Raw genomic sequence first — 13774 nt, forward strand, 5'->3', positions numbered from 1 at the left:
AGGGATTGAATCCAGTTCTGCTGGATGGATGCAAGGCAAGCAAGCGCCCTACCTGCTCTACTATCCCCCTTGCCCCGATACACCCTACTTCTGTTACCAGACTTGCACACGTGCTCACTAACAACCACTGATTTAAGAGAAACTGATGCACAACATTAAAATATTCTACTGCCCGTACATTCTTAAAAACGCTTAAGCCTAGTCTTACCAGTACTGTTGGTAAAGTCTCACCACTTGCCATGAAAATTCTACTTCCTGAACACTTTGATTTCAACTCTTGATACATATTAACATGCTTCACTAGAGAAGCAGTACAATGCTTGCAGGGTATCTGCCTTGCATGCAGCCCATCTGGGTTCAATCCCCAGCATCCCATATGGTTCTCCTGAGCACTGCCCAGAGTAATTCCTGAATGCAGGAATAACTCCTGAGCATCGCCAGATGTGACCCAAAAAGCAAACTAATAGAAGACACCTGCAGCCCGCAGATATCCAGAGTTTGATCACTGCATCTCATCTGGTAATTCCCGAGCACTGCCAGAGTGATTTTCAGCAAGCCCTACCTCCACCACAGGGTGGGATTCGCCCATAATTAAATAAAATGGGGGCGGGGAGAGAAGCTTCCAGAAATTAAAAAATGCGGTAAATAAATGGTACTGGAAACCATGATAGCATTGAGTTGATGGGGAGGTAGGGATCAGACAGAAGGCACCTGGGAGAGGGAGACCAGAAATGGGCATGGTCTCCTTAAGAAGCTGATCTTCAAGTCAAAATTGTGTCCACATCGAAAGTGTTAAGTGCCATTAATGCAATTTAAATTAAGAGCTTGGAACTGTAATGATTCAGGTTTGCTATAACGATGATATATGACTTTCTCCTAATATATAACACAGACACACAGGTATCCATACATTACAGTACAGCACTTATTGCCCTATGATTAATAATTGGCTGCTCCAGCAGGTCTTCCCAACTGCAGGGTGTGACAGGGCAGAGCTGTGTTTTCTGCTCACCCAGAGGGAAGAAGGAGCATCTCCACCAGCAAGACTTTGAGGGGAGAAAAAAAATCCAATGGATTTTTTGGCCTCCAAGGTTTAAAAAAAAAATAACTAAAGACAAATCTTTTATTCAACTTTATTTCTTTAAAGCAAAACCCCAAACACTTACATCCCACCCACACACCTCACACTAACAAAACCTGTGAACCTCCTGATTGCATTTTTTTTCTTTAAGGAAAAAAAAAATTTGGAAATTTCCTGATGTAAGCGGCCTGGACTTGCTGCACCTTCTGATCCCAAGGCTGAAGGAGATACAAGGGTTATTTACTTAGATGGGGCACAGTTATACTTTTCGTAGCGCCTTTCAAAAGGCTTTAACACATTTCTCTGACAGAGAATTTCATTTTTTAGTCAGGATATCTCCCCTACCTCTGTGTAAAAATAGGTCTTAAGGACACATTGGTGAAAACTGTTATTGGAATTCAGCTGCCGTATGCCACAACATCACTTTCAAATACAAATTAAAAGAACTGGACCTGATATTATAAGCGTACCTGGGGAAAAAAAATAAATGAAGCACACGCACTCAAAATAACAGAGAAGATATGTGTGTGTTTATACAGATTAAGGAGTTAGAACATTTTTGAGCTGGGACCTGGAACCTGGCACAGTGGTGGAGAATATGCCTAGCTGTGAATATGTCCTGGCTCTCAGGACAGCCTTCACCCCACCAAAAAACAAATACAGTAACTACAACCCACAACGGAAATTATTGGTGATTTCTCTAAGACTATCATATTGCACAGCAATGTCTCAGTATAGTTAGATATTACAGCAGACGTATCATTTTTAATATAGCCCCAATTTAACATCACAGCATTCATCTCCGGCACCTTCCCATCTGTCCCTTTTCCGGGAGGGGTGATTTCTGTCTATTACCCCAAGAATCATAACTTTATTGGATAGTCCAAAAAAGGCAACATAGTAGCACTCACAATTGTATTCATTTTTTTTCTCCTCTCTGGCACTCATATTCATACCCCCATAGCTCTGAGTCCTGTTATATGTGAAAAATATTATGTTTTCCACCTTAAGATACAATTCTTCCATTTAGCAATAAAATAAAATTGCACTGACTGGTATGGTAGCCCCAAACACCCAGAAAACACTAAGATGCATCTAGTCCTGGTGCTGTTTACCACTGTCCTTTTGGCCTTGATTTTTGAAAAGGCTCAGAACCTCCATTTTCTAATCTGCTCAAATCAGGGTGAATGAAAAGACAAAGTGGTCAATTGTACGCAGACGTCAAAATTTTCAAGTACTATGTTATTTGAATAATAACAATAACAATGACAAATGAGTTATTCTTCAATAAAATCAAACATGACACTGTTGTATCATATAATTAAACATCTTAAATAGTTCTTCTAAGGAATGTAGACTTTACAATCTGTTGAGAACACATAAGATCTATTGATAGGGTTTTTCTCTCTTCATAGAAACAAGTTTCCTGAGCATTTTTCCCAATATTGTGTACTTTTATGAAATGTAAACACATATTATTTATAATTCAATGCACTAAAGTTTTAGCAGTTTCTCCCAAAACTGTTATTGGGCACTGTTACCCATAGGAGGCATTGGAATAGCTGGGGTAGGGTGGGAATAGCTCAGGTTCAAGATTCAAGAGATTGGACAATGGGCCGGAGCAATAGTACAGCTAGTAAGGTACTTGCCTTGCATGTAGTAAACCTGGGTTCAGTCCCTAGCATACCAGATGAACACCAACGCCAGGTGTGATCCTGAACACAGAGGCAGTAGTAAATCCTAAGCACTTCTGGGTGTGGAAGGCAGGAAGGCTAGCAGGCAGGAAGGCAGGCAGGAAGGAAGGAATCAAAGAGACATTGAGTGAATTGTTTTTTTTTTTTTCTGAACAGGAGGCAGCAAGTAAGAATGGAAACCTACAGACTAAAGACTATTACTTAGCAAAAGCCACTGGACAACCAGCCAGGCACTGGGTATACAACTTAGCATGAAAGGCCCTGTCATACTGAGATTGCTGTTGTGCAGTAAAGACAGAGAAGCCCGTGCCAGATCCACACCACATTGTAACATCAGCAATCCAGCTGCTCTGGGAGTCTCAGAATCCCCTAGAACACTGCTCTGGCTTTCTTTAACCAACTGCTTTGTTCAACTTCTTAATTTAGTCTTGTTTCTCTCATTACCCTCAACTACAGACCCTTCTTAGGTGAAGTTCTGTGGCCAAGAGATACGAGAAAATGGCAGTGCCCCGAAGAGGGATGATAGTAAGGCCTCTTTCACAAAAGTCTAACTTCAGGCAAATTAATCAACTTCTCAGGGACTCAATTTCCTATTGACTGCAAGAAATTAACTCCAATAAAAACTTTGAACTGCAATTATTTCAAAATAAAAGTCGAGGGGCTAGAGCAAATAGTACAAGGGGGTTCAGCACATACCCTGCACACAGCAGACCAAGTTTGATACCAAATACCAGGAGGGATTCCCGAGCACAGATACAGGAGTAAACCCTGATCACAGCTGAGTGTGGGCACCCACACCAAAAATAAATTTTAAGACTTTAAAGATACTGCACCCAACTTAACAAATCCTCACAGCACGACTTATATGCAACTGGTACCTTTACTTTTACGAGTGTCCATGTGTGTGTGAAAACTCACGTGCATTTTTGCCTAGTCTTCTGCTGAAATTTGTTTAGTAGTCTTATATTGACATTCACTTCAAACGAGTGTGCAGGTGAAAAACATCTTGAAATATGGAACTTGAACTCTGGTCATTTATAGTCCTGACACTACCCAAAGAGTATGATGTGCTGTCTCCCAAGGGTGTCAGTCAGAAAGGCAGACTATCACCCCTCCACCCCACCCCCACCCATCATATTCACTAAATCAGTTTGCTCATTTTAACAAGATCTGCAGTGATTCAACTGCAGATTAGCATTTGAAAAGCACTGATTTGTGAGTTTCAAACATTATCAGCTTAACTTCCATAACCCATGATCAGTTGGTTTCCCACCTATCCCAGGAAATTTTATTAAATTAAATTCAAATAAGACAAACTACATACGTAACGATTCTACATGAGGCCTCCAAACACTTGTGCCAACTCTAAACAATGTGCCACAGTCTGAAGACATATCTCCTTGTCCAGTATAGAAAATACATTTTGCTTTTACAGGAAGTTGTCCATAAATCTGTGAATATCACACAAAACAAAGCTGGCGGAACCTTTGTATTTGGGCTATGTTTATGCTTTATCTTCTAGTTCCTCTGCCTGCCAGTTACCTACCTTCTGGAACATTTGCAATGCCATTCTTCCATGGACTTACCTGGTTAAGAAATCACAAAATTCAGGAGGCAAAAATAAAGAAGGTGTCAAGTCAACCTGGTCACTCAAGTTCAACTGTGCTGTGGGCTATTTCCCTATGTGCATACTCCTATCCTCACAGTGGCCTCGTTGTATCAACGCACATGCTAAGGCATCTCTCTTACTGGGGAGGAAGAGGTTCTGCCCATTATGATTCAAAACTTGCAGAACAGAAATTTACTATCTGCATGCAGTTGGCATTGATGGCACTTGGAAGCTAGTCTGGACTTCCTGTTTCTTCACCTCTGGAGAAACTGTCAGGAGCTGGTCATGCAGGAAGAATATAGGCCTTCCCTCACTCCTGTCCTCTTAGAAACAAGATTAAGATATATATTGTCTTCGAGTGGGCTGATGCAATCCAAGGAATGTCATCTCTATTTTAACCCCTAACATTTTTGCCCTTGCAGTACAATTCAGTAAAGTTGAGGTCAAGAGAGGTGGGAGGTGCTGAGTACAAAATGTGTGACACGCACCGTATTGCACACAGGCCCATTCTCAAAAAAGAAGGGAAAAAAAAAACCTCCAAAAGCACAGCAGAATTTGCAGTGGCTTTCGAATGCCGTCCAAACTGAATACATTAACATCCGCCTAATTCTGAAAATCATCTACGCACAGCATGTGTATGTGCACAATAAGGCCATACGATGCAATGTGGCACAAACAATTAAAAGTTCTTTTCAAAGTGGAAATGCAAAATAGAACGAATATCTATTTTCTATAAATGAATCTAGCCATCTGCCTCGCAAGAGCAGCAGCAGGAGCACCCAAAACAGCAGAAACAGCAGCCTCTGGTGTTAACAATCTATTCTCAAATCTCATGCTCCACATTTCCCTGGCAAACAAGGCTAAAAATACAAGCCATGCAACAAATAGTCTCCTGGGATCTGCCATGCCATGGATGGTGTATTCAATCAGAGTAATATTTTCTGTTGAAATTCAAAATTGAAAAAAAAAGAAGAGCTTTCAGATCAGAAACTGGCGTTCAGAATTTCAAGTGTGAATCCAATTCCAAAGTATATGAAGCTGAATGGTGAGAGGGTGGTTGTTTTCATACAACATAAATCTCTGAGATTTATTGAATACATTTATAGATTTATATAAGCTACTCTAAATTCCTCTATAACTCTCATAGTTATAGGGATGTAATTTCAGTACTTCTGTAACCAAATTAAAAGGGGATTTTTATTTTCAGCATAGTTGGCAAAATTATCCTTGCAATTTTCTGTAGTTGAAAGGTGTGGTTCAGATCTGGGCTCATCATATACCAGCCCCGTGGACTAAAGCAAGTTATTTCACCTCTCTGTGTGCCCTTCTTTCCTTTCACCAAAATACAAATACTAATATTAATACTAATACTTACCTCAGAGAGTTATTTTAAAGATAAAATGGGCTGATTGTATAAAGCAGTCAGAACAAGTGTCACAGATGAAATAAAATGATTACTATTATTTAATATTTAAACAAAGTTACAGAAATGCTTTCTTTTAAAGCATAATAAGAAGTGGCAGCAATGCAGTAGTGGGTCTCCTGCAAAACTGACCATTTAGTAAAGAGGGCGTGAGGAGAGCAGGGTCTTTACAGGCTGCAAAAGACAGAGGAAAATTCTGAGGGGTTATTTGTTCTTGCCTTTGGCTCGAGGAGGTATCCAAATAAGGAGCTCAGACAAGAAGATAATGACCCAACTCAAGTGATCGAGCCTGGAGCATGGGGCCATCGGAATTCATGGCAAAAGTGTGATCAAGAAGTGTGATCTGTGTACAAGTCTCCCAAGAACAGGGCGCCTCTGCCTTAAGGACATATTCTAGACCAATCCATATACACCTGTCTCTAGAGTGAATATTTCATATGTGTGGTCTGAGTCTCAAGGCTAGACATTAAAAAAAAGTAAGAAAAAGGCATTGAATATTTACGATCTTCTGAACAACCAAATCCTTCATAAACCTTTAAAACTGGCTATAAGTGAAGCCAGGTTCTACAATTGGTTGGAGGCAAACAATAAAGCAAGACGACAAGTTTAGGAGTCAATGAAGAGACAGAAAGCACAGTGAATCCCTGAGAAAGTCTGAACGGACCTGATCAGCTCATCTGGAGAGACAGGGAGGACTCCTGGCTTCCCTAGTCTTCCCTGCCCTACAGGGTACCACTTGAAAGAGTCACAGATCCCACCTGCCTCATTCCGAGAGAGGAAGGATGAAAGTGGGGCTTTACTATATCTCATAGTCAGGCTATGAAAAGAATGTCCAAAGAGATCATTTGAATATTAAGGTGCTCGCCTTGCATGTGGCTGACCCCTGTGTGCTCCCCAGCACCAAGCATCCTTCTCACAAGTACCACTGTCCGAGACCCAGGAGACCCCCAAGCAATGCTGTCATCATCCCGAAATCCCTACCAGGGTTGCCCAAATAATTCCCAGCACCGCTGGGCCATGGCATGGCTAAGAATCACCAGGAGAATCCTCTGGCTCCCTAAGCACTGCTTGGCTGCACCCCAAAAATTAATTTGTTTAAACTACGAGAAGGATGAGAGGTACTGACATTTAGGGCCATGTCTAAGGAAATCTCTTCTGAAACACTGAGACCCAGAAGAGGAGGGCATGAGTGAGATTGGGTTAGCTTGTGATTCTCAATGCTAAGAAAGCGTGGAAGGCAAGTGACTATCCCTCCAGACCCAACCTGGGATATTCCTTGAGAGAACACAAAGTCGGTAACAATGAAAGTTCCACAAAATCGCCTAACCCAAAAGAGGGAAAAAAAACTTGCAGGAATTGGGAGAAAGGATTTTTTTGTCATAGACGCAAATTTGTGGAGGAAATGAACTGGATTAGTAAAGGTCAGCAAATAATATTCTAAATGAGGAAATGACTATAGATTTCAAACTATGTGGACTAGGCTGATGAGTGGGTTGAAGGATTTGTAAAACAAATGACCCTATTTATGCCTACAGAACCTCTCTGGAACTAAATGCAATCTTAGAATTATCAGAAGGGAGATTTCATTGTCCAGGAAACATTTTTGAAGGGACTGTCTGAAAGCCTGGCTATCTGAGATGATCTCCTTCCTGCCTTCAGACTAGCAGGGCTGATATACAGTATCTAATAAAGGAATAACAACCAAATCAACAGTAGGACTCTCTTTTTTCAGAAAGAACAAAAACCAATCAGTATGACAACATGATGTGGATTCAATTAGCACTTGGCAGGTCATAAGTAACTTTTAAACAACCTTCTTTTAAGTTGGAAAGTGTTAAAATATACAGTAATCATGACACTGAAGTGTTTTCCTTGCAGTATGCCAAAAGTCGGGAACATAAATTCGAAGAGAAAAGCCGCCTCCAAAGGAGGAACCAGACCACTGCTTCATGTGTCATGTTACTACTTTCGGCAGGCAGACAGACTCCTTCCTGGGGTATCTGCTCTTCGGATATATGCGAAGTCAACATCTGAAATCTCCCTAGAATTTTCAGTAAGTGGGGTACGTACGGGGAGGTGCAGGGGTGTATCCATCATGGAGAGGAAAGAAAAAAGGGGAAGAGTATAGTCCTCTGATCTTGAAATAAATACTAATTGTAAAAAAAAATACTACTGAAAATGCTACTTCAGCCCTCAAAGCAAATGGGACAATTTTGTCATACCTTCTGTTGTTTAGGGAAGGCACAATATCTGGCTTCAAATCACATCAAAAGACATATAGGACCAAAACTATACAAGGAAAAACAAGAAGTAAGTCAGACCAACACTAGAGTTTGGTGAGCTGACAGCTCAGCAAGCATGGCACAAGACTGTATTTCCTCTTCCTTTCAGTGAAGGAAGGCCACCTTCCCGGCTGGGAGCAATTAAGAAACAGAGAAACACGCCCTTGCCTTTCAAACTCCAATTGTGCCCACCTGCCAAAGTCAGGTGCAGGTGGGTTTGCAGGCTTCCCATCCTGCATACTGCTCATCTCTTATGGAATCTCTGACAGATGCTAGGAGTAATAGGCTTCATGCCCCCGAAAGAAAAATATTGCAAGGGAAATATTAGTCAGATTTACTGCCCCACTCCATGTGTCTTGAACATTACTCTGATCGGCGCAAGGCATTTGTTGTAAATAAGCCTGCAGAGTGTACATTATGTTTTCTAGGAGACCTTTAAAGAACAGCTTGCAGACAAGAGGTGCTAGCCTTAGTTTCACAGCCAGCAAAACTCCATCCAAGAGTCTTCAAGTATGTCCCCACCTCTTGTTTTGAGTTGGCTTCAAGAGAGCTCTGCCAACCAAATTCCAAGAGGTCAACACATGAAGTCAATAACTGCTAGGTATTCTGCACCAAACAGCAGGTAGGAACTCAGACCACTAGATCAACATTTGAGAAAATCCCGCATTTCCCCTAACTGTGTATTAATAACAGCTCAGAGCTGACTTTGCAAGGAGGCATACTCCGTAGTAAATTAAATGGCTGAAGCTTGTGCTCCTTCCAGCAAAGGAAAGAAATGTGCTTCCCCATAACGCTGTATGTGCAACCACTGAGGCTCATTTTCAAGCCTTTGCTGCATTTCTTTAAAGCCTACACCATTAAAGGGGGAAAAAAAAAGTTTTCAGGAAATGAAATGCAAATAGTGAACAGCATCATAAAACGGAAAGCCTCCAGTCACCTCTTTTCCATTTCTTTTCTTTATTTTTTTTAATTCTTCATCCCAAGCAGCACCACTGCTTTTAACACACCGGTGGTTTTCATAAAAAAATAAGATTCTATTGGTTTTCTGATCGGCCTCAATCGTTTCCACCCTTTTTCTGCCTCTCGCTACTCAGAATACGTTCAGGCTAGCCAGCAGAGCAGAAGGTGGGGTGGTCGGCTCAGTTCCACGCGCCGAGCAAGCGGGAGAAAATCATTTAATGCAGTTTCCTATTCTAAGCCTAATGGATGGCAAACGGGGAACGAGAAAGGTAAAGAAGGTAGGGGGTGGGAAAGCGTCCGTAGGATTTGACAGGTAACAGCCCGAACACTCCGGCGACGTAGGAAAAACGCCTCTAATCATCTCCAAAACAAGTCCGCGGGATTTATCATTAAGTTGATGCTCCCGGTCCTCGCTCAAGGTGGAGCTGAAACCAGTTGCCAGCTCCTACTCTGCGGGGGTCCCGGGGCTGCGGGAAACGGGGTGCGGGGTCCCGAGTCGCAAAGAAGCGGCGCTTTCCCGGCCCCCGGTGCTCGCCGGAGCTCCCGGCTGGGGTCGATCCCCGGCGGGGGAGAGGAGCCGCGGACGAGCCCCGAGCCGGTGCCCAGTTCGGCGCTGCGGGCTCTTGCAGGCGGCCTGCCGGACAGCAGCCCCGCGCCGCGGACAGCCGGGCCCGGGCAGGAGGGACCGGGCAGCGTGCAGGGGGGCGTCCGCGAGGTCCGCGCGTGGGCTGCGCCCCAGAGCATCCCAGCGCCGTCCTGCGCTCGGGTCCCCGGGTCCCCGCCGGGCCGCCAGGACGCGCGCCCACCCCGCGGCGCGCCCCTCGGCCTGCAGCGGGATGAGATGCATGGGGCGGGGGGGACTCGGCAAAGCCGCCCGTCGGGGCGGGCGACGGGACAGGTCGCGGCCCCGGGCACGGCCACCTGTAGCCGCGCGGCTGGTCGCGAAGTTGGGGTGGGAGGCGGGGGTGGCCCCGGGCCCGCCCCGGCTTACCTCGGGCCGCCGCGGCCCCCGCCGCCCAGAAGCACAGCCCCAGCCACGCCAGCCGCGGGCGCGCCCCTCCGACGGCCGCGCTCCCCATGCTCCGCGCCGCTCCGGGCCGGGTCGCGGGTCCGCTCGCCGCCGCTCCTACAGCCGCCGGCCCGGGGCCCCCGCGGAGGGGCGCGCGCCCATGGCCTCCCGCGGGGGGCAGCAGCTGCACCGGAGTCGCCGGAGTCGCCGGTGTCGCCCGCGCCCGCGCCGCTGCCGCTGCCGCCGCCGCCGGGCTCCGACTCGGGATGGAGCAGCCCCGCGCGCCGCGACAGAGCCCGCGGCCGCCGGCCCCGCCCCCTTGGCGGTAGCCAATGAGCGCGCCGGGGCGGGCTGGGGGCGGGGCCGAGGGCGTGGCCGAGGGCGGGGCCGGGCGGGCCGGAGGCGGGGCGGAGCGGGGACGTGGCGGGCGGGCGCAGGTGAGCCCCGGGCAGCGGCGGCGGCGGCGGCGGCGGCGGTGCCCCCCGCAGGTGCCCCTCGGGCTGAAGCCCCTGGGCTCTGAGCCTGGCCGCTGCGCCTCCGTAGGTGCGCCACCCCAGCCGGCCTCTTGGAGGGGACGCTGTCACCCGGGCAGTCTGAGTCGGCTCCTGCCGCCGAACCTGGTCCGTGCAACTTTGAGTGCTGGCACGGGTCTCCGGTGCCCGCTCCCATTTTGTTGAGATCAGACTTTTTTTTTTTTCCAGAAAACTTGGAGCGAAAATAAAATCGATTGAGAAAGAAAGGGGGAAGGGGCGAGGAGGAGGGAGGAGGAAGCCTGTCCGCCCGAAATCCATTCATGGCAACTATGCTAAAGGAGCACGCAGACGTGGATGTGGGGGATTTCTAACAAGGGGGGCACGCAGAAGGATGCGGGTGGTTTGCTTCGCTACCTTTTTCCTTCCGTGCTCTTGCCCTGTGGTCTATCAGACCGTTATTTCCCACCAGCGCTCCCCAACTTTTTGATAAAATCCATTGCCGATGGTTCCTGTTTTGATTATTTGTGGGTCCTGGGAATTGTCTTTCTTCTAAGTATCAGGGGAAAAGAGAGTCTTGCTGGACCTATGTGACAAGAAGTCTGTTCTTTTTTTTTTTTTAATTTTTATTAGTGAAACACCATGAGGTACAGTTGTAGATTTACCGATTTTTGTGCTTGGGTTTCGATTATACAATGATCAAGTACCCATCCCTCCACCAGTGCCCATTTTCAGCCAGGTACTCTAGGGGAAGTCTGTTCTTAAAAACAAGATTTGTCTTGAGAGACTTGTCGAACCACTAAGCCTTTGAAAGTACCTTAAAGAGGCTTCAGGTGCTCCCTTCCACAGAAGAAATCACTTAAGAGAACGGCTTTAGGCCATGCCAGTTCAAACCAAAGAGACCAGGAGAATTGGCCCTGAGTCAGAACATCACTTCATCTCCCTACTTGAAGACCCCTCCCCAAGTCTGGACCAGAATTCTGCTGGTCAGAGTTTGTGACTCCCTTTGTCTGGCTGATCTCAATGAAGAATCAAAATTTGGCCTTAAAGGACAACCTAGGTGACAGCTCCCCATGACTACACTCAATATTGATAGAGGCACTTAAAAAACAAAAAAATCCACCTTTCATCAAAGTGCTCCCTGAGCCCAAACACCTTTCTCTAGAGAATAAACAGTTTAAAGTGAGCTAATAGTTCTGGTTGAGGTAATTGTGCTAACTTGCATTCTTTGGAAGAAAAGGAGGATGACAGGCAGAAAGATTGATTCCCTGATAAGCTCACAGGCTATCCTTCTCCTGAGTGCCACCACACAGGAGAATGTCAGGGAATGGCACTGATTGTGTCCTGGAGTCCTTAATAAAAGGCCTGTGTCCCAGTGAAGAAAGCCAAGCTCCAGGGAATGAACGTCTCAAAGCAAGGACGGATGTGGGGCTAGCTGGGGACTTGCCTGAAAATCTCTTTAGAATTGTTGTAAACGAGGGTTTTGTCCTTTTCCTCTGAGAAGGTGAATTGAGAATTAATCTGCCAAATATGCCTTTCCTGTCTTCTAGAAAATAGTCATTCATCCTCCGACTTTCCTTATTCTTCTATCTGCTAGTTGCATGTGGAAATTCTTTCACAAATGAGTATCTTTTCAAAGAGTATTTTTTAAAAAGAAAAGAAAATTCTATGTTTCCAAGATAATATTTATTGATTGCTACTGTTTCTAGAAGGAAAAAAAGAACCCACACTTTTAAAAACACCTAGGAAACATGAGCTAATATAGGAAACTAATTCTAGTAAAGTGTGATGATAAATCAGAGATAAAGAAGAAATGTTTTTTGTGTTTTTTTAAAATTTTTATTAGTGAGACACCATGAAGTACAGGTGTAGACTTACAAATTTTGTGTTTGGGTTTCAATTATACAATGATCAAATACCCACCCTTCCACCAGTGCCCATTTCCCACCACCATGGATCCCAGTATTCCTCCCACCCCTCATTCCCCCATCCCACCCTGCCTCTGTGGCAGGGCATTCCCCTTTGTTAAAGAAGAAACTTTGAAATGCTTACTCTGATCAAGGATAGGTATTTTATATATTTTTTCATATTATTTTTTAAACAAAACCATGCCCTGTAAATAAATGGTACTCTCTCTCCATGCCTGGCAGATGAAGAAAACCAAATAGTATAGATGTGACTCTCCCAGAGTAACATAAGTGGCTGTACATCAACAATAAAACACCCTTTTGGGTGATTATAAACCCAGTTTGAAGATTGAGGTCATGAACATCCAATCAGATTTTCTAGCAATAATCATTTCACCTCCTTTTCTTCACTTCTATTTTCTTCTGATTTGAAAAAAAATTGGATCCTCGGTACCCCAACACATACACACACACACACAGAGACACACACACCATATATTAATTATTCAGCATGTGTTATTTCCATATAATAATATATCCTGTACCAACATAGTTCGGGATATTTTTAAACCTGTAAGAATCATGCCCATTCCATTTAGAGAAACATATGTACTTTTTTTTCTTTTGGGGTCACACCCAGCGATGCTCAGGGGTTACTCCAGGCTCTGCACTCAGGAATTTCTCCTGGCAGTGCTCAGGGACCATATGGGATCCTGGGGATCAAAACTAGTTGGCTGTGTGCAAGACAAATGCCCCACAGGCTTTATTATGACTCTGGCCCCACGTATGTATTTTTTTATTCTATATTTATTTGATGAAATGAATGAAGTAGTCACTGCCCAGGATTGTCATCTCTGGACAGGAGCAGCAGTACAGGACAACAGAATAATGCCCTGAAAATCAGGATGGTGTGGGGCCGACTGCAGGACTGGCTGCGTATCCGGACTCAAGTCAACTTTTGTGTTCAATTTCTTCATCACTAAATGAAAGTGTTTGACAATACGATTTTGGGATCAACCTTCATTGAGGTTCACTATTTTCAACTAAAAAAAGTTAGGATTTGAGATAGTCAATATAAGAAAATTGGAAATAAAACCAGCCACTCAAGAGTAGGGACAATTATGTAATAAATTCAGTGCTTTCAAAAGCTCTCTTGGCTAATACCCCATTAATATTGGTTCTAACAAGGGTAATATTGATTAGGTTAAGAGATTTGGTAAAGCTTTGTTTAAATTCTGCTTGTTTGATATCTATTTGTTAACATTTAATTCATGCAAGTGAAAAGGTAGAGCATTCCATTTCTGATGTCTTTATGTTGAGATATAGCTGACATATAATA

At 44.7% G+C, this 13774-nt stretch overlaps 1 protein-coding gene across 1 annotated transcript in view; it reads right to left on the reverse strand.

The window, feature by feature from the left end:
* Nucleotides 1-10128, reverse strand: part of UNC5D (unc-5 netrin receptor D) — a 620243-nt gene extending 610115 nt beyond the window's left edge. The window contains exon 1 of the mRNA XM_056116771.1: nucleotides 10041-10128. Within this exon, the coding sequence (XP_055972746.1) occupies nucleotides 10041-10128 (88 nt within the window). The remainder of the gene's footprint in view (nucleotides 1-10040) is intronic.
* Nucleotides 10129-13774: the final 3646 nt, after the last annotated feature.

This window comes from Sorex fumeus, unplaced genomic scaffold (assembly GCF_029834395.1).
Source record: "Sorex fumeus unplaced genomic scaffold, SorFum_2.1 ptg000033l, whole genome shotgun sequence".
NCBI lineage: Eukaryota > Metazoa > Chordata > Mammalia > Eulipotyphla > Soricidae > Sorex > Sorex fumeus.